The sequence below is a fragment of the Salvelinus namaycush genome, chromosome 18, assembly GCF_016432855.1.
Source record: "Salvelinus namaycush isolate Seneca chromosome 18, SaNama_1.0, whole genome shotgun sequence".
Classification (NCBI taxonomy): Eukaryota; Metazoa; Chordata; class Actinopteri; order Salmoniformes; family Salmonidae; genus Salvelinus; species Salvelinus namaycush.
The window spans coordinates 23936967-23959219 of NC_052324.1; the positions used below are offsets into that span (position 1 = coordinate 23936967).

Sequence of the window (22253 nt, forward strand, 5' to 3'; positions counted from 1 at the left end):
CGGCGGAAGCTCTGGACTGGGAACTGTCGGCGGAAGCTCTGGACTGGGAACTGTCGGCGGAAGCTCTGGACTGGGAACTGTCGGCGGAAGCTCTGGACTGGGAACTGTCGGCGGAAGCTCTGGACTGGGAACTGTCGGCGGAAGCTCTGGACTGGGAACTGTCGGCGGAAGCTCTGAACTGGGAACTGTCGGCGGAAGCTCTAGACTGGGAACTGTCGGCGGAAGCTCTAGACTGGGAACTGTCGGCGGAAGCTCTAGACTGGGAACTGTCGCCGGAAGCTCTAGACTGGGAACTGTCGCCGGAAGATCTGGACTGGGAACTGTCGCCGGAAGCTCTGGACTGGGAACTGTCGCCGGAAGCTCTAGACTGTGGAAGCGCACTGGACGCCTGATGTATGGTGCCGGAACTGGTGGTACTGGGCTGATGACACGCATCTCAGGGCGAGTGCGGAGAGGAGGCACAGGACATACTGGACTGTGGAGGCACACTGGAGGTCTGATGCATGGTGCCGGCACTGGTGGTACTGGGCTGAGGACACGCACCTCAGGGCGAGTGCGGGGAAGAGGCATAGTTCGTACTGGACTGTGGAAGAGCACTGGAGGCCTAATGCGTGGTGCCGGAACTGGTGGTACCGGGCTGATGACACGCATCTCAGGGCGAGTGCGGAGAGGAGGCACAGGACATACTGGACTGTGGAGGCGCACTGGAGGTCTGATGCATGGTGCCGGCACTGGTGGTACCGGGCTGAGGACACGCACCTCAGGGCGAGTGCGAGGAACAGGAACAGGACATATTGGACTGTGGAGGCGCACTGGAGGTCTGATGCGTGGTGCCGGCACTGGTGGTACCGGGCTGGGGACACGCACCTCAGGGCGAGTGCGGAGAGGAGGCACAGGACGTACTGGACTGTGGAGGCGCACTGGAGATCTAGAGCTCAGAGCTGGCACAATGCGTCCTGGCTGGATGCTCACTTGAGCCTGGCAAGTGCGAAGGGCATAGAGCGCACCGGGCTATGAATGCGAACTGGAGACACCGTGCGCATCATTGCGTAACATGGTGTCTGACCAGTCACATGCGCCCCAGCACGCCCGCTCTGCAGCGCTCTCAATGCTAGCACCTCTCTCCGGAATCTTGCCGAACTCCTCATCCGACTCTCTGACTGGCTCTGGTTCGCTCCTCGGCTCCGCCGACTGCTCCATGTGCCCCTCCAAAACTTTTCTTGGGGTTTCTGTGGCCTACCTCGTTGGTATAACTCCTCGTAATATCACTGTTCCGCTTTTTCTGCCTCTATTTCCTCCTTCGGAAGGCGATACTCCCCAGCCTGCATCCAGGGTCCTGCTCCATCCAAAATCGCCTCCCAGGTCCATTCCTCCTGAACACGCTGCTTGGTCCATTTATGGTGGGTTCTTCTGTCACGTTCGTCATATGAATCGGACCAAGGTGCAGCGTGGTATGCGTACAAACTAACAAAACAACAAAACTAACGAAACATGAAGCTATATGAAATAGTGCAGACAGGCAACTAAACATAGAATAAGAACCCACAACCACCAAAGGGGAAATGGCTACCTAAATATGATCCCCAATCAGAGACAATGAAAAACAGCTGCCTCTGATTGGGAACCATATCAGGCCACCATAAACATACAAATACGTAGACCTACAAAACCCTAGACATACAAAAACCCTAGGCAATACAAAAACTAGCGTAATCCACCCTAGTCACACCCTGACCTAACCAAAATATAAAGAAAACAGATATCTCAGGTCAGGGCGTGACACAAGTTTCTCTAACACAGAGGCTCCTAAACACTTTTTGCCTTGTAATATACAGTACCAAATACAACAGTACCTAGAAAAACTTGAATAATCTTGTGATACCAATGAAACCAACTAAAATGAAACTAATTATAGCCTTTACCCAGTTTTACTTCATGACACAGAATGGGACTAGCCACGAGCCACCAGTGATTCCTGACTCATCGTTGGGAGGGAGACTGCCCTAAAGGTCCTTATTTCCATTTCTGCCATGGAGCTGCAATTCTGTGAAAAATGTTGCGTTAAATTAGAGTGAAGCAACAAATGGATGAGGGAGGATTAAAGGGGATTGGGATATCTTATTGCTTTTTAACAAAGCCCAGTGAATCCCTCAACAGCTTTACTGTCAGAGCCTTACAGAGATTTACACTACAACGCAGAGCGGAAATATTCACAACTATAAGAAGAAAGACTTGCATTTGTGGGCTTGTTTTACCACTTGACTTAATAAGCTGTGTGTGTGCTCAGTTGTGTCTTAGGAATTTGTCTCTCTGTCTCTGGTCTTAATTGAAATTATTCTCACTGGCTTCTAGACCCAGGAGAGATCTCCTCCTTTTAACATAAAATCTGAAAGATTTGCCCATTTCAAAGACATAGCAGGAAATCCTGACCACAACGTGATATCTTCTCCCATGAAGCTGTTTTGCTTTGTAAAGAAAAATAAATATCCCTCACATCCGTTTCTTGTATGCTTTTCTGACAGACAGTGTGACTTTGAAGACGAATTAAATTTGAGAACCCCACTGTGCAGTGTGGACACCTAGCATTCAAAGCACTGATGTAATCACTCCTCCATGCATATCACATATACTGTACATGAATTGATTCAGTACGTGGCCATGAAGAACAAAACATTTTAAAAGGAACTTAAAATCTTTCCCTCAAATGTTCAGTATGAATAGTAGAATAATTAAGCATGTCCTCTATAACAGAGAGATGGGCCATAAAAAAAAAAAAATTGCTACACCTTGGCTTGAGCATAATTCATTCGGCCTACACCCCCCACTGGTGTTTTTGTCAGTATTTACAGTACCAGTCAAAAGTTTTGTCACACCTACTCATTCAAGGGTTTTTCTTTATTTTTACTATTTTCTACATTGTAGAATAATATTGAATTCAAATCAAATCAAATTTTATTTGTCACATACACATGGTTAGCAGATGTTAATGCGAGTATAGCGAAATGCTTGTGCTTCTAGTTCCGACCATGCAGTAATATCTAACAAGTAATCTAACAATTTCACAACAACTACCTTATACACACAAGTGTAAAGGAATGAATGCCGAACGGCATAGGCAAGATGCAGTAGATGGTATAGAGTACAGTATATACATTAGAGATGAGTAGTGTAGGGTATGTAAACAGTATATAAAGTGGCATAGTTTAAAGTGACTAGTGATACATTTATTACATCCAATTTTTTATTATTAAAGTGGCTAGAGATGAGTCAGTATGTTGGCAGCAGCCACTCAATGTTAGTGATGGCTGTTTAACAGTCTGATGGCCTTGAGATAAAAGCTGTTTTTCAGTCTCTCGGTCCCAGCTTTGATGCACCTGTACTGACCTCGCCTTCTGGATGATAGCGGGGTGAACAGGCAATGGCTCGGGTGGTTATTGTCCTTGATTATCTTTTTGGCCTTCCTGTGACATCGGGTGGTGTAGGTGTCCTGGAGAACAGGTAGTTTGCCCCCGGTGATGCGTTGTGCAGACCTCACTACCCTCTGGAGAGCCTTATGGTTATGGGCGGAGCAGTTGCCGTACCAGGCGGTGATACAGCCCGACAGGATGCTCTCGATTGTGCATCTGTAAAAGTTTGTGAGTGTTTTTGGTGACAAGCCGAATTTCTTCAGCCTCCTGAGGTTGAAGAGGCGCTGTTGCGCCTTCTTCACCCCGCTGTCTGTGTGGGTGGACCATTTCAGTTTGTCCGTGATGTGTACGCCGAGTAACTTAAAAGTTTCCACCTTCTCCACTACTGTCCCGTCGATGTGGATAGGGGGGTTCACCCTCTGCAGCACTTGTTGACTGCTTTTCCTTCATTCCGCGGTCCGACTCATCCCAAACAATCTCTATTGGATTGAGGTTGGGTGATTGTGGAGGCCAGTTCATCTGATGCAGCACTCCATCACTCTCCTTCTTGGTCAAATAGCCCTTACACAGCCTGGAGGTGTGTTGGGTCATTGTCCTGTTGAAAAACAAATAATAGTCCCACTAAGTGCAAATCACATGGGATGATGTATCGCTGCAGAATGCTGTGGTAGAGGGCCTCCCGGGTGGCGCAGTGGTCTAAGTGTGCCACAAGAGACTCTGGGTTCGAGCCCAGGCTCTGTCGCAGCCGGCCGCGACCGGGAGGTCCTTGGGGCAACGCACAATTGGCCTAGCGTCGTCCGGGTTAGGGAGGGGTTGGCCGGTAGGGATATTCTTGTCTCATCGCGCACTAGCGACTCCTGTGGCGGGCCGGGCACAGTGCACGCTGACCAGGTCGCTAGGTGTACGGTGTTTCCTCCGACACATTGGTGCGGCTGGCTTCCGGGTTGGATGTGCGCTGTGTTAAGAAGCAGTGCGGCTTGGTTGGGTTGTGTTTCGGAGGACACATGGCTCGCGACCTTCATCTCTCCTGAGCCCGTATGGGAGTTGTAGCGATGAGATAAGACAGTAACTACTAACAATTGGATACCACGAAATTGGGGAGAAGGGAGTAAAAAAATTTATAAAATAATAAAAGAATGCTGTGGTAGCCATGCTGGTTAAGTGTGCCTTGAATTCTAAATAAATCACAGTGTCACCAGCAAAGCACCCCCACACCATCACACCTCCTCCGCCATGCTTCACGATGGCAACTACACATTCAGTGATCATCCGTTCACCTACTCTGCGTCTCACAAAGACACGGCAGTTGGAACCAAAAACCTCAAATTTGGACTCATCAGACCAAAGGACAGATTTCCACCGGTCTAATGTCCATTGCTCGTGTTTCTTGGCCAAAGCAAGTCTCTTCTTATTATTGGTGTCCTTTAGTAGTGGTTTCTTTGCATCAATTCGGCCATGAAGGCCTGATTCACGCAGTCTCCTCAGAACAGTTGATGTTGAGATGTGTCTGTTACTTGAACTCTGTGAAGCATTTGTGGGCTCCAATCTGAGGTGCAGTTAACTCTACTGAAATCCTCTGCAGCAAAGGTAACTCTGGGTCTTCCTGTCCTGAGGCGGTCTTCATGAGAGCCAGTTTCATCATAGCACTTGATGGTTTTTGCGACTGCACTTGAAGAAACTTCTTGACATTTTCCAGATTGACTGATCTTCATGTCTTAAAGCAATGATGGACTGTCGTTTCTCTTTGCTTATTTGAGCTGTTTTTGCCATAATATGGACTTGTTCTTTTATCAAATAGGGCTATCTTCTGTATACCACCCATACCTTGTCACAACACAACTGATTGGCTCAAATGCATTAATGAGGAAAGAAATTCCACAAATGAACTTTTAACAAGGCACACCTGTTAATTGAAATGCATTCCATGTGACTACCTCATGAAGTTCGTTGAGAGAATACCAAGATTGTGCAAAGCTGTCATCAAGGCAAAAGGTGGCTACTTTGAAGAATCTCAAATATAAAATATATTTGGATTTGTTTAACACTTTTTTGGTTACTACATGATTCTTATGTGTTATTTCATAGTGTTGATGTCTTCACTATTATTATACAATGTAGAAAATAGTAAAAATTTTGAAAAACCGGAATGAGTAGGTGTGTTCAAACTTTTGACTGGTACTGTATGTTATACTCATGCAACACCATGGTTAACAGAATCAGAATTAAATCAGACCATCTTCTAAGCTCTTGAGAATGATTAGAATACCCGGCAGCAGCATCATCATAATGTGTTGCAATGCAAAGGTAGTGTGTGTCTACCCTGCCCCTCCCAACGGTAATCCTGGACCTATGACATGAGTGATGTTTCAAAGCAGAATGAACTGAAGGTTTCATATACTCTTCCTCTCTCTCTCTCTCTCTTTCTCTATCTCTCTCTCTTTCTACATACAGAAAATGTATAGTTCAAACCAGGACATCTCAGGGATGTGATGCTGCTCTTTCAACTCTACTGTCAAAACATGCAAAGCAATTGAATCCCCTGCTTCTCCTCGGTAGTCCCTCTTGATTGTACTGCAGTGAGTTTGTTTGTGAAATGTCTAGCATACTTGCGAATTCCTCCGTTTTTTGTGTTACAGTAGATTAGATGTCAAAATAATGTATATCTTGTCAAACACATCGAACATCTATCTAACACCATCAAACACCACTCAATTAAAGTTAAGTTAGTAAAGTTAAGTAAGTATGGTGACTTCAGACAGAGTTGGGTGGTTAATAAGCTTAACTTTTTCGAGGCATAATAGTTTCTGAAAACACAGGGTTATGAAATGAACAATACGTCTTAATGCCTCGTCAATGTGTGTTTAAAGATAGATGCAAGTGAAGTCACACTTGAAAGAGGCCTTTAATGAAGTTTATGACTCGTGATAATAGGTGCACCGACAAGTTCAGCCTTATTGCTACTCCCTCTGGCCCTGAATGGGTAGAGCTAGTCAAACTATCTGACTGTCTGTCGAGTGCTACATTATGTTTTTGATACCCACATAACCATGGCAATCCTCAAAAGGCTGTTGGATTCAAGAATTTTAAAGTCTTGAAAATAAGCTGCATGGGCTGTTAGGGGATCAGTTTGCTTTTCAAAACCTGATTCACCATAAATTACTGGCAGATTACTGTTACAGCACTATACCTTATAAAACAATATAAACTCAGTCCAACACTACAATGCAAATTCTAAACGTGTTTTAATGCTATCTGGTTTTAAATGAAACAGCGCATTAAAACAACTTTGCATCAAAATGACTGCTTATGTAAATACATGTAATGTCATCGCTAATCACTTTGACATAGAGTACACAAAAGCTGCCCATATCTATAGCGTATTTACTTCAATATTAACTTTGAGAACTGGGACAGACACATTTTGTAAACTCACACCATTGAATGAATGGAGCTTTAAGAGTCCCTATATGGTATTATAAGAAAAAGAAAGCTATATATCACTGTAGTTCCTATTCTCCTCTGTCCTCCCTCCTGTGACAAGTGGTGAGGTAGTGAGGCACAACCTACTGTAATGAAGCATAGAGTAAATACCTCTGTCCATTAAGCTCTAGCAGATTGATTCAGGCCCTCTAAATAATGCATGTATTGAAAAAGACAAATGCTTGATCAATATGGTATGGTCTCCCCCATTGTTACCTTTGCACTGTGCCTATTGATAAAAAACGGATCTTTTCTCCCATGTCCTCTCGGTTAAAGGACTGTATTATGTGAGAATGAATCATTCATGTAATGGGGAGATGAGCCAGTGGAGGAGAGGAAGAGATACAGCATATCTGTATATCTGTAGTCGATATTTGATATACGACACAGATCAGGTCTCCTGTTGCAGTGATCTTTCACACTAATGTAAATATTTCTCATCTATCACTTTCTTCTCGCAAGGCTCATCATGTCTACCTTCAAACCATGACGTAGTTTAGCCAAATGATCAAATTCCCTCAGTAAGTGGCTCAAATCAGTCCTATTTTTTTTTAAAGTGGTCTGTTTGTTTTAGTGGGCCCACATATGGTCAGCCACTTTGTCATTTGCTGCCTGATGGACGTGGGCCTCCGGGTGATTTAGCTTTAGCAGCGGCTGGAACTGGAATGGCTGGTTACCACAGAAGGCTGAGGCTTAATGTGGGCTCATAATGACAGGGCTGACCTTTTCAAGGTGACTCTCTCGCTCTCTTTGCTGTGGATGTGGGGATACGGAGGAAAGCAAAGCAAACACCATTACAGAGAGATCTCCTCTCCTCTTCGATATTATGATTGTGTACCCTCTTCCCAGTATGAACTCTATTGTGATTTTGTAAACATCATAGAGCTATAACACTATTTAATTCTGTGGTCAACATGAACTGTGGTAAGTGTAGTGTGAGGACATCTTGAAATGTGTAGCTAACAACTATGTACCACCACCACCATTGCAAAATGACTTGTGTTTTTGATAAAAGGAACTATCCTCTAACAATCCATTTGGCAGAGTGTCGGTCTCCCGAGCATAAAAGGAACATTTGCTGTAAAAGGAACAAACAGTGGACAAACTAGCCACAGCATCTGAAAACAACAATTCAAAGTGGTGAGTGTTTTACCTGAAAGCTTTGGCATTACCCAAGTTCAATAGTGTACCAATCTTTGTCTGGTTTTCTTTAACTACAGAAATGTTTGAAGTTTCAAGACAAACTCCCTCCAATTATGTTCAACTGTAAAAAAAGAAACAAAAAAAGAACAGTCTTATTTAAAGGCATGTGAATTTCCTTTTCTACTGTGTGGATTCCCTTTTCTCCCTTTTCTACAAGTACCTGAAAATATCCTGCCAAACAACAAACCCTGAAAGTGAAGCGGCAGGAGTGTATCCTATTTTTTGGGTAGGAGAGGACCCAGCTGAGTTGAGCGATGTCCGTCTCCTCTACAACTTTGTGTTGATGTTTCTGGTGTTTTAATTAAGCCAATTCCCTCTCAAACTGAAGTGAGATTATGACCATATGCCAGGGATGAACCAGAGCCAGTGTGGATACGGTAGAGGGGCTTTCAGGAAATTATTGCAAAGTTTTTGTTAAATACATGTGCAATGGCTTGGGTTGGTTGAATTAATTTGATTGTCCCAAGAGAAGTGCCCTGGTGGGATCACTCACAGATGAGTTTAGTTAAATTGGGGCTGAGTAAAACCTGAATTCTTGAAGAAAACCCTGCAGAGCGCAAAGTGCCTATATACCGATAAGACCATTTTGGTGGGAACTAACCTGTAAAGAATATGTCTGTTTATCATTTATTTCTAATGTAACAGACTAACAAATGTCTTACAGACATACTTGATTTGTATCTACAAATTCATAAGTAGGTATTTATACTCCCTGTAACTCTTGATAAACCCTTTACAAACACGTGCAGTGTCACTCTTGACCCCTAGATATATTTTATGTATGTATGTACAGTACCAGTCATTTTGGACACACCTACTCATTCAAGGGTTTTTCTTTATTTTCACTATTTTCCACATTGTAGAAGTTTCTTCAACTGCAGTTGTGATGGTGTGGGGGTGCTTTGCTGGTGACACTGTCAGTGATTTATTTAGAATTCAAGGCACACTTAACCAGCATGGCTACCACAGCATTCTGCAGCAATGCGCCATCCCATCTGGTTTGCGCTTAGTGGGACAATCATTTGTTTTTCAACAGGACAATGATCCAACACACCTCCAGGCTGTGTAAGGGCTATTTGACCAAGAAGGAGAGTGATGGAGTGCTGCATCAGATGACCTGGCCTCCTCAATCCACAATCACCCGACCTCAACCCAATTGAGATGGTTTGGGATGAATCCGACCGCAGCGTGAAGGAGAAGCAGCCAACAAGTTCTCAGCATATGTGGGAACTCCTTCAAGAATGTTGGAAAAGCTTTCCAGGTGAAGCTGGTTGAGGGAATGCCAAGAGTGTGCAAAGCTGTCATCAAGGCAAAGGGTGGCTACTTTTGAATAATATAACATCTAAAACATATTTTGATTTGTTTAACACTTTTTTGATTACTACATGATTCCTTTGTGTGTTATTTCATAGTTTTGATGTCTTCACTATTATTCTACAATGTAGAAAATGCTAAAAATAAATAAAAACCCTTGAATGAGTAGGTGTGTCCAAACTTATGACTGGTACTGTATGTATACTGTAGCTACATATACCTAAGGGGACATGAAGAGCGATGTTGTGGTCTCATGAGATGGTTTATCAGCAAACAGTAAGTGAGAGATGAAAAAACCATGACGCAATAAATGTGTATTGACACCTCTGGCAGAATTCATAATTTCTATTCCTTCTTGACATTGTTTTCTCTTTGCAAACTCAGCCTCAAGGTAAGCAATATTTTAATGTCTGACACCTGGGTATGGGTTTCAAATTACACTCATTTGTAAGTCAAAGTGAACTGCATCAAAAATATACTACTTTAATACTAATATTTTATTGGAAGTGCTGCAATGGCATCGACAATCAACATCATTAATATCTTGGCTAAATTACCTACATTTTACACATACTGAGATAGATTGGCAAACTGTGTTATCAAGGTACTTTAGGTCATTTAGCCATGATATTAATGTTGTTGATTATCGATGCCATTGCAGATGATTCACACAGTCTCCTCTGAACAGTTGATGTTGAGATGTGTCTGTTACTTGAACTCTTTGAAGCATTTATTTGGGCTGCAATCTGAGGTGCAGTTAAGTCTACTGAACTTATCTTCTGCAGCAAAGGTAACTCTGGGTCTTCCTTTCCTGTTGCGGTCCTCATGAGAGCCAGTTTCATCATAGCGCTTGATGGTTCTTGCGACTGCAAAGTTCTTTAAATGTACTATATTGACTGACCTTCATGTCTTAAAGTAATGATGGACTGTTGTTTCTCTTTGATTATTTGAGCTGTTCTTGCCATAATATGGACTTGGTCTTTTACCAAATAGGGCTATCTTCTGTATACCACCCATACCTTGTCGCAACACAACAGATTGATACAAACGCATTAATGAGGAAAGAAATTCCACAAATGAACTTTTAACAAGGCACCCCTGTTAATTGAAATGCATTCCAGGTGACTACCTCATGAAACTGGTTGAGAGAATACCTAGTGCGTGCAGAGCTGTCATCAAGGCAAAGCGTGGCTACTTTGAAGAATCTCAAATATCAATATATATTTTTATTTGTTTAACACTTTTTTGGGTACTACATGATTCCATATGTGTCATTTCATAGTTTTGATGTCTTCAATATTATTATACAATGTAGAAAATAGTAAAAATAAAGAAAAAACCTGGAATGAGTAGGTGTGTCCAAACTTTTGACTGGTACTGTACATGCAGGTATACAGTTGAAGTCGGAAGTTTACATACACTTAGGTTGGAGTCATTAAAACTTGTTTTTCAACCACTCCACAAATTTCTTGTTAACATACTATAGTTTTGGCAAGTCGGTTAGGACATCTACTTTGTGCATGACACAAGTAATTTTTCCAACAATTGTTTACAGACAGATTATTTCACTTACAATTCACTGTATCACAATTCCAGTGGGTCAGACGTTAACATACGCTAAAGTGACGGTGCCTTTAAACAGCTTGGAAAATTCCAGAAAATTATGTCATGGCTTTAGAAGCTTCTGATAGGCTAATTGACATAATTTGAGTCAATTGGAGGTGTACCTGTGGATATATTTCAAGGCCTACCTTCAAACTCAGTGCCTCTTTGCTTGACATCATGGGAAAATCAAAAGAAATCAGCCAAGACCTCAGAAAAAATATTGTAGACCTCCACAAGTATGGATCATCCTTGGGAGCAATTTCCAAACGCCTGAAGGTACCACGTTCATCTGTACAAACAATAGTTTGCAAGTGTAAACACCATGGGACCACGTAGCCATCATACCGCTCAGGAAGGAGACGCATTCTATCTCCTAGAGATGAACGTACTTTGGTGTGAAAAGTGCAAATCCTTCCCAGAACAACAGCAAAGGACCTTGTGAAGATGCTGGAGGAAACCGGTACAAAAGTATCTATATCCACAGTAAAACAAGTCCTATATCGACATAACCTGAAAGGCCGCTCAGCCAGGAAGAAGCCACTGCTCCAAAACCGCCATAAAAAAAGCCAGACTACGGTTTGCAACTGCATATGGGGACAAAGATCGTACTTTGGAGAAATGTCCTCTGGTCTGATGAAACAAAAATAGAACTGTTTGGCCATAATGACCATTGTTATGTTTGGAGGAAAAAGGGGGAGGCTTGCAAGCTGAAGAACACCATCCCAACCGTGAAGCACGGGGGTAGCAGGATCATGTTGTGGGGGTGCTTTGCTGCAGGAGGGACTGGTGCACTTCACAAAATAGATGGCATCATGAGGCAGGACAGTTATGTGGATATATTGAAGCAACATCTCTAGACATCAGTCAAGAAGTTAAAGCTTGGTCGCAAATGGGTCTTCCAAATGGACAAATACCCCAAGCATACTTCCAAAGTTGTGGCAAAATGGCTAAAAGACAACAAAGTCAAGGTATTTTAATGACCACCACAAAGCCCTGACCTCAATCCTATAGAAAATTGTGGGCAGAACTGAAAGTGTGTGCAAGCAAAGAGGCCTACAAACCTGACTCAGTTACACCACCTCTGTCAGGTGGAATGGGCCAAAATTCACCCAACTTATTGTGGGAAGGCTGTGGGGGGCTACCCGAAACGTTTGATCCAAGTTAAACAATTTAAAGGCAATGCTACCAAATACTAATTGAGTGTATGTAAACTTCTGACCCACTGGGAATGTGATGAAATAAATAAAAGCTGAAATAAATAATTCTCTCTACTATTATTCTGACATTTCACATTCTTAAAATAAAGTGGTGATCCTAACTGACCTAAGACAGGGACTTTTTACTTGGATTAAATGTCAGGAATTGTGAAAAACTGAGTTTAAATGTATTTGGCTAACGTATATGTAAACTTCCGACTTCAACTGTATATTAACTCAATAGCCTGTTTGTTTAATGATAATGTCTTTCATTTTCTTCACACAATACCAGAACTAAAGAAAAGGTTTGAAATAAAAATACTGTTTTATGGTGAAAGACAAAGAGAGACTGTTATGCCGATGTTTGTGACATTGGTGTAAAGTTATTATTATATGACTCAAGGAGAGTGCAATTACTTTATGTAAGCACAGTGCAAATGTCAGACCTGACACAAGTCATCCAACTGAGCAGAATAAGAAAGAGTAGTACATCAGTATAGAACACACACTCCAGTGGATTTGTTATAACACTCTACTTAGTGGCCTTGTCTGAATGAATCTCCTACCCTATGAACCCACCCAGTGGCATGGTTTGCTGTGTAAAGACAGGTCCGGTGAATAACACAACACAGTTAACCTTGAAGACTGAAATTCGGGATGGCACACCGAATACTGAAATAACCATTAGGAGCAATGAGGAAGTTGACTGTTCACTGAAATTAAACCTGAAACAAACATTTACTGCATAATGAGACATGGAGAACATATTACTGTCTGAATGCCTCTTACTATTTGGGGGGGAAACCTTGCTATTGATGAGGATATGTTATGCTAGTCCAGTTGGAATGATGAGGACTCTGAGACGGTCATTAGCTACTATAACACTGCCTTCAGGTTCATCTGAGGGGTTGAGTTATCAATAAACCAACCAGGATCTATCCTCTCGCCTCTGGAGTCAGTTTTCAAAGGCTACAGATACCCTTCTGAAGCACCATTCAAGCATTCTGAAGATTTTGAAATGGAAGTGATGACATTAAATGAAGAAGGATCTTTCAAGCATTTCTCATTTCAATAAGCAGAGTGAGTTTACATTCAGAGTGCTTCCACTTGGCTGAGGAGAAACATTTTCTGAATTTAAACGCTACCAATTCTTCAACCAAGCCGCCGCTCACATGAAGCATTAAATTCAACTAAAATCAGCTGCAAAGATTTTTACATTTTCAGTATAGGGCTTTAAGGCCTTTGTGTTGACTGAATATTTATTTGCATTAAGGGTTTTCCCTCCCATCTGAGAAACTTTCTGACTTTGCAGAGTTTAAACATCTCTCTGTTGATACCTCTGGGTATTGAATCTTAAGCTGTAACCCTTTAAGCTACAAAAAATAAGGAAACTTAATCATGAGCCATTCCAAAGACGGGAAAATATATTTCATAAATATTTTCACCAGTGACTTCTAAGTGATCCGGCGCTACTGTACCTAATATTGGATTTGTAATGACTGCTATTGTGTTCCGGCACACTAGCCTTTCCTTTCCACCTAGCAATCAGAACCCAAACCCACTAGCTTTAGCTGAAGAGACTCATTAACAACCCCAACTTTTCTAATGGCATTTCTAACTACTGTTCTTGTGTGGTTATGATGTAATACCTTCATGTTGTAACTTCTCAAAAATAAATGTCTCCATTTGAGTATAGGAAAGGAATGTGGATGTATTTGATAAGCAGAATGAATCAGTGTTGTTGTACTCACCCGCATGCCAAGCTCAATGTTCTCGCCTCCATAGACTTCCATGCCAGGATCAAGGAGGCCGATCTCACCAAAGTATTCTCTGTCCACCACAAAGGAGCAGCCGATCATAGCTGGCGTCCTAGATGAAAAGAGAGAGGGAGAGAGGGGGAGAGGCTTTCAAAAACTGTGTTCAATTGTCTTGATCAGCTTCAGTGACAAACCTTTATACACCCACTGTGCATTCTGTTGATTAGAGCCTTTACTAAAACAACAGGATTCATAGTAATGTTTATAATCACTGCACACAAGGCAGTATGCACCCCGGGCTACATTGCAGGCCAATACACGATTGCCTTGAATTTATTTAGTTTCCAAATCTATGCAGAATTAACCTTGGAAAACCCTTGAATAACAATGCATTTTATATGTGTTGCTATAAAAATAAATAACAGAGGACACCATTGTTTTCTCTTAATTTTATATTTGCATGTGAGGTACAAGTGTACTCAGACATGAACGTGTTTTGATAAATCTACAGTCTGTGAAAATACCACAGACTCAGGGTTTGGCATGTCTTTAGATATGCATTTCTCCATGGGTGTTACTGTTAAACATCAAAAGGACCAACTTCCAGAGACATCCTAATAATACAATGTAACTAAGTATACAATAAAGCTTTTCAAGAAAGATTGCTTTAGGGACATTTGAGGGGTATGAGGGGGAAGCTATGATGGGGACAATGTCCTCTAGTAAATATAGATGACACTGTCAGAAATGGCAGGAAGTTTCCCAATGGAACACACACATGCCATGAGATGTGATGGCCTGAGGAGGATAGGATGGGTTACTCTTTTCCACTCCACCCTGCTCTCCCTCTCAGGGTCTCTAAAGTAGTTTTATTTCCGGGACTACTGTCACCATAGGCATGCTTTTACTGGCTTTATCCATAGAACTTTAAAGTGCTCTGTGACAAAGATTTCATACTTTATATAGAAATATAGCAGTCCATGTTGTGTGATGGCATGCATCGTTAAAAGGCTTCTTTTCAATCTGATCAGCGTTTAGCCATTATTTACTACAGCATTGTGCCTGCAGTTAGTACACCATACATGAACATGCAGTGGAAAGTACAGTCCACTACGACTGGGCCTACAGTAAATTAGTGGAAGGAGGCTATTGGAGAGGAAGGATGAAGAGGAGACTATAATGATTTCATTGATAATATTCAAAATAATGTTGTTTTAGGGCTATCAAGGATGCTGTGCATGTATATATTTGTATGCATATAGTTGTGTTTAGACGATAACTGTAGTAGTTTCTTTTTCACAATATAATCTGTTGGAGTGTGCTTTTTGGAATTATTGTGGGGGAAGAAAGAAAGACACACACACACTCAAAAAACAACCTAAGCATGTCTAATTCTCTCATCTAAAATGCTTTGTCACCACCTCCTACTGCAGTCAGTTCTCTATAGATATCTGGCAAAAAAGCTCCCTTTTCCAATGTACACACTGCTTACACCTTCTATTCTTATGTTATTACGTTTTCATACACTCTTTGTAACCTGACAAAGTTTATAAAAAGAGGCGCGTTTCGCTTTTATATTGAACGTGCCCAAATACATGAGTGCGAAGGCAATCGGTCTCAGCTCTGAATAGCCATAGGTCTATTGTTGGTGGGCAGAGAGCTTGAGGAAACAAGTACAGAAATGATTTCCAATATGGATCCACACGGCTGACACACTACCTGCCCCTTTAGGCACTCTGTCCAGTCATAGCAAAGTATCAATAACAGGACCGCAAATAGCAAACAGCACCTGCAATTTTTGCTGTTTTGTGACACAGAATTCTTAAGCTCATGCTTAACATTATTTCTGGCACATTTTGCAAGGCACATTTTGGAAAGACAATTTATGTCTAACTGGCAATGCATAGTTCGGTTGTACGCAATTCAAATAATGATAAGCAAAGTAGCATAGCCATATTGTCAGAACAGCCTGTTTGAAATCTTCCTTAAGAGGGTAAGGCTGATTCTTATCTTGTCTCTGCTGTCGCTCTTGGTTGGCTCCTGACATTGTGTGAAATTACAATCATATGCTAATATGCTTTAATGCCTCAACAAGAAGACAAATGGCCCATAAGTTCAGCAGTCACCTCCAGTGTTCAGACACAGCATTTGGGGTTATATGAATAATGAATTTAATCTCTTTATGACCTGATTTACCAAGTGTGTGTTTTCGACCTTGCCCAGCCAAACACGTCTGGAGAAATATGTTTCTGTGTGATGTAGAATATATGATATAACACTTTAATCGTGAACATATTAATTAAGCAATAATACATGAGAGGCCATGTGTTATGGCATTTTTATCACAATGGGCTACCAGTGTTAAAAAGCAAGATTCTTTCTCAAACTATACATTTTTCAACAAAACGTGAAGCTACATTCACTAACACTTGTTGTCCAGTGCAATCGTAGGTATTCTCTGGTCGTTAGTTTTATTCATATTGAATGCCATGTAAAGCAAAACTAACCAAGGCTGGTTGATAGTTCCAGAACTTTGCAGGTTGCTATGGTAAACAAAAATGGTTGCTATGAACTCCCCCCCTGCTAGCTAGCCAACAACACAGCTAACACAATCACTTCAGATTGAAGCAGGAAAGACAGCAAACTAGCTACATTTTGTTTCGTTTTGGCTTTTTTTGTATTGAAATGTTTTTGTATATATCCATAAAAATTATGCTGGTTCACGATTTCGACTGACTGTGAAAAGCTGGCTCTCTGTCTCCTCCCGACTTCCAACAATGTTTCACTTTTGAACAATGTTGCAAATGTCAGAGATAATGTCTAGATGCTTTTTACAGTGGAGATCAAGTTCATAAATTGCATGGCTGGACAGTGCATTTGTAAAAGTAGTAGTAGTAGTGTGTTGCTAGGTAACGACCTAAAGGATGGCAAGTTTTATGAATGAGCAGCCATGTGTAAATTGTCTATTATAAAACTGCTTGTTTGGATCCTGGATGGATTGGACGATCAGCGTTCCAAGGCGTGCTGTATTGGTCATCATCACAGACACTCCTATGCTTGCTAAAAGTTCCATCTGAAAATGAACACTGCGCCTCCATAAAAATATCATGGTAATTTTACTGTCCGAATTATCTCTTGTATTTATCTCAACACTCACATTATTTCCCCTTGCTTCCAGCTTAGCATTTAGTTTGGTACAGCATGGTTAATATAAGCCTAACTGTCTGCCTGCCTCGGAAACAATGTTTCACTTTTGAATTTCGATTTCTGTAGCTAGTACTATACATAGAGTGAATGGTGCCCAGACCAGACAACTTTTTTTTTCTGAGCCAGTCAAAATCAAATCCAAGTAAATACCAATAGAAAAGAAGCTCAAACAAACGAAAATGCAGCTAGTGTACTGTCATTCCAGGTTAAAAGTTTGACATGAGTGAATGAGTTAGCTGCAGTTGCCTAGCTAGCTAGCAAATAACAAGACATGTTTTCCAGCCTGCATAGCAACCATTTTGTTTAGATCTGAAGACCAGTCCTTTTGCATAGCAACTATGCCAACATAATTAATGACTAGGGTCGTGTCTGTAACAACATGACCAAAATTACTAACAACCAAATTTTTGTCTGGACTATCCACCTCATTTTCGAATGTTGCTATGGGCAAAGCCAAACAACGGAAGTGATGGATTCGACTTCCGCTTTACTTACCTACTGCAGTACACCCGTGGTAAATTTGCAAGAGTAAATTATTTGAACGATTCAATTTATAGTGTAAAAGTCAAGTAAACAAGTGTAAGTGTAATTGTATATGTATTTCATTCAAGTTCGCTAAAGGTGCTAGACCTACAAGTATAATGTTCTGTATTTATTTTCTTAGTCAACCTTGTGTTCTGTTTCGTTGTGTTCTTGAACGTAGCCCTGTTTCTTTGTGTTCTTCAACGTAGCCCTGTCTTTCATTTTTGTTCATTGATTTCACCTGTGTTAGTTACTCACCTGGTCTCATCAGCTCCTTATTTAGTTCTTTCTGTTTGTGCCTTTGTGAGGTATTGTTCGTTTTGACTCTACTAAGCCTTTTCCTAGCTCGTTTGTGAGAACCAGTTATAGCCTTCGGTCCTAGTTTTGATTCACCTGCCTGTTTGCCTACCTGTGTATTGCCTGCCTGTGACCACGATTCCTGCCTTCTGTAAAGGCGAAATAAACACCTGCCTCGCTCTGCGTGTGAATCTACACCCTTTTATCCATGAGTATTCATTACAACAGGTAGTTATGTTGTGATAATTACGTTAGTTGTGTTGTGTAAGAGTTAAGGGCCATCCACCAAGCCTATAACGATAACTATAATGATCAACTAGGCTACATAACTATAAAACGTTGGTGAGCATCCACAGGAAAGTTTATCGTTCTACAGTCCTGCACCTGTCAATCAACTGATCAACATATCCTATTGCACGCTGCCTATTAATGTGGTACCACAAGACAATTTGAGGTCACTAAGGCACAGATACTGGTTCAGACCATTCAGTGTTTTCAGGGTGTGTTCATTGTCATAGTGACAACTGCAAATAATAATTCAATGTACATGTAGCCCTAATGAAAAATAATATAGTAACTTGTGTAACAGGGTTGGTTATGTTTCCACTTGCCTCTAAAGAAATGTGTATTTAATGTTCAAGCATTCTTATTGGTTAGTTCAACTCTGATGACAATAAGGTGTGTTGTGATTGGCCCCGCTTGCAGATAGGGGGAGATCGCGAACGTCAGGTCTTCCCAGTAGGAAAATGTGATGCAAGGGGTAGGTCACGTTCTGAATACTGTTTTCTATTTTCTATTTTACAATGTGTACAAGTTTGCTGTACGTTACTGATTTATACATGTGTGGGTATATGGTACCTGTTAGGGATTGAGTGGCTTTCTGGGATGTGCTTTAGCATATGATTGCTGTAAATAAGTGTGTTAGCTAGCATACACCGATGGCATGGTCACATAAGCCACTGCTAACACAGTTGTCTTCATGCTATAGATTTTGCCATCGACAGTCATCAATACCGTTAAGCCCTGCACAACTAACGTGCTGTTTCCCATTTAACAGGTATTTACACATGTTATATTTTGTATTGTATTTTTGTATTTTGTTCGCCCAGTAGGAAAATGTGATGCAACGGATTTTGCCATCGACAGCCATCAATACCGTTAAGCCCTGCACACATCAACAACAGTCACCCACGAAGCATCGTTACCCATCGCTCCACAAAAGCCGCGGCCCTTGCAGAGCAAGGGGAACCACTACTTCAAGGTCTCAGAGCAAGTGACGTCACCGATTGAAAGGCTATTAGCGCGCACCACCGCTAACTAGCTAGCCATTTCACATCCGTTACACTCACCCCCCTTTTGACCTCCTCCTTTTCCGCAGCAACCAGTGATCCGGGTCACGGCACCAATGTAACAGTTTAACTTTATTCCGTCCCTCGCCCCGACCCGGGCGCGAACCAGGGACCCTCTGCACACATCGACCACAGTCACCCACGAAGCATCGTTACCTATTGCTCCACAAAAGCCGCGGCCCTTGCAGAGACTACTTCAAGGTCTCAAAGCGAGTGACGTCACCGTTTGAAAGGCTATTAGCGCGCACCACCGCTAACTAGCTAGCCATTTCACATCCGTTACACTTGTATTTAAATGTAGCAATTCAACAACAAACGCCCTTTAGCCTGCACATATTTTACGGCATGTCATTGTCTCATTGCTCAAGTGGTTTACAAGTGATTTCCATTTTTCTATTGGTTGTCTATTCCTTTGGGTATTTTTCACTGTGCTCATCTAGGCTATGTCCTGTGCAACTATTTGCGATGCATCAGTGCAACAATGTTATCATAACCGGCCAAAAGTGATCACACCAATGAACTTTCTCTCCTCCCCGAAATTGATTTTCTATGCTGTAGGCCTGTTTTACATTCGGCAATTAGTAAAAACAAGCCTGCTTCTTTCCCCAATTAGGCTATTAGGCTTAGTATTTTTTTAAAGTATCAAAATAAATGGCCTCTAGCTTTTGCAGCCTATAGCTTTCCTGGGATTTCACAATAAGAGGAATGGCCTATTGCGGAGAGGGTTTGTAGCCTATTGCCTGTTGGCACAGGAACAACTGCACAGGAACCGCTGGAAGAGAGGCTTGTGATGTGTAGCAGAGGTAAGAAGCTAAATATTAGCTAGATATTAGGCTATTCGTTAATGGATATTAGGCCATTCGCTGAATATTAGGACTATAAGCTAAATATTTCCCCGTCAAAGTGCAAGAAACAAAAGTTAACAGATGACGAAATGGCAAATCTGTACTGCCTTCCTCCAGGCTGCGCTCTGTGGTCCCCGGGCACGCTAGGTCTACGTTTTTAAACCAGTCAATTATTATACCTGGGCTACGACAACACAGTGCAACAAGGAATGTATTATTGTTTTCAAGGGAATACACAATTATTGTCCATAGGTTGTAAACTACAGTGATGTAGGCGAATTTTAACCGCTCAAATGTCCTATTTAGTTTCATGCCGAAATAACTGCATAGACCTACAGCCTAGGCCTGATTATGTAACCATTTGGATCAGTTTGGGTTTATTCTCAACAGTTTAGAAGAACAAGCAAGGTACCTTAGCAGGCCACTCATATGGTTTATTTCGTCAGGATGTATCCCAGTGTCAAGATAGGCCTACTATAGGCCAACACACCGCCCGTTCTTAGTACTGTAGCCTATATTACATTCAGCAAGCAAGAGCAAGCGTGCATCTCTCCTCCAATAGGCTATTAGTAGGCTAAAGAAAAAAAGTTTGAATTAAGTGTCCAACAAGCTTTTGTAATCTGGCTTTTCCTGGGACTCCACAAGATTTAAGAGGAATAACCGTGGCAGTAGAGAGGCCAGGTACTTAATTGTGCAACAGAACAGAGACCGGCTTGAGATTGAACCTATAGCCTAAGTAAAAGCATAAGCATATTAGACAATTTATAAGCTCAATGATAGGCTTAATACTGCAGTGAATATATTCAGTACATTTACACAGCGAAAGAAAAAAAAGTTTATCAGACAACGAAATCGGTAGTTACACTATGTGCACTCTCAAGGCAGCGACAGAAAAGCTCCCATGTTTCAGTTTAGGGACAAGAAATGTATTCTACTTAGGCTACAACAACACAGTGTAATGAAGAATGATATTATTGTTTTCAAGTGGGTACAAAACTCTAGTCTATGCTGTAAAGTGCAGGGAATAGCCTATGTAATAGTGGTGCGAGGGTCAGCTGTTTGTTCACCCGCACCCGTCCACAACCACTTACTGTATGTGATAAAGTGAAAATCTGAGGCCGGCACCCAGCCCTAACCTGCAAATATAAAAATGCGCTATAGGCTACAGTCAAAGACTGCAGAACGAGTTTGTGAAAGGGGTGCAGGATAATTTTTTTGCCTGATTTAGATATTTTTCTGCTTATAATTTCCGACATTTTCGTAGGCTATATGTTAGTCGACTTGTCTGTAATTATATACATGTAGTTTGTATCGATAGATTATCGATTAGATACAATGTAATATATCTATAGAATGAATGCTTCAGTCTAGTTGTTGTGTTGACCGTGTTGTTATGTTGTATTGCTACCATGCTGTGTTGTCATGTGTTGCTGCCTTGCTATGTTGTTGTCTTATGTCTCTATTTATGTAAGTGTTGTGTTGTCTCTCTAGTTGTGATGTGTGTTTTGTCCTATATTTATATTGTATATATTTTTAATCCCAGGCCCCCGTCCCCGCAGTAGGCCTTTTCCCTTTTGGTAGGCCGTCGTTGTAAATAAGAATGTGTTCTTAACTGACTTGCCTAGTTAAATAAAGGTTAAATAAAAATAAATAAATAGTTGACATCGGTGAAGTTTTCTTTGTCATCTTTCGCGGTGCAAAGCCGTTTAGGGGCTGGGGAGAAAATAGAATAAAGCAACAACAACAAAAACACGATTTTCTGTGCAAATACATCAGTTTGACCAGTTGTAAGGAAAAAGAAAGCTGTGAAAACAACCGAATGCGTTTCTGATAAGATTTCAGTTCGGCTTCGATGCATATTTTATTTGGTTAAAATACTATCAGCTTTTATGATGTTTTTATGATGAAGACAACACCTCTACAGATGGTATCTAACTGAACATTGCATTCTCTCAAGATGCAGAAAGAATCTGGCCCTCCCTTCTCTATATTTTCAACTCTCCTTTTGCAGCTTTTGTCATTTGTAATTAAACCGCTACAATGTCATTTTTGCCTCTAGATTGATGTTAAC

At 41.5% G+C, this 22253-nt stretch overlaps 1 protein-coding gene across 1 annotated transcript in view; it reads right to left on the reverse strand.

Annotated features, from left to right (window-relative positions):
• The window catches only part of galnt9 (polypeptide N-acetylgalactosaminyltransferase 9), a 122988-nt gene that overhangs the window by 37469 nt on the left and 63266 nt on the right, over nucleotides 1-22253 (reverse strand). The window contains exon 6 of the mRNA XM_039012819.1: nucleotides 13957-14074. Coding sequence (XP_038868747.1) covers nucleotides 13957-14074 — 118 coding nt within the window. The remainder of the gene's footprint in view (nucleotides 1-13956; nucleotides 14075-22253) is intronic.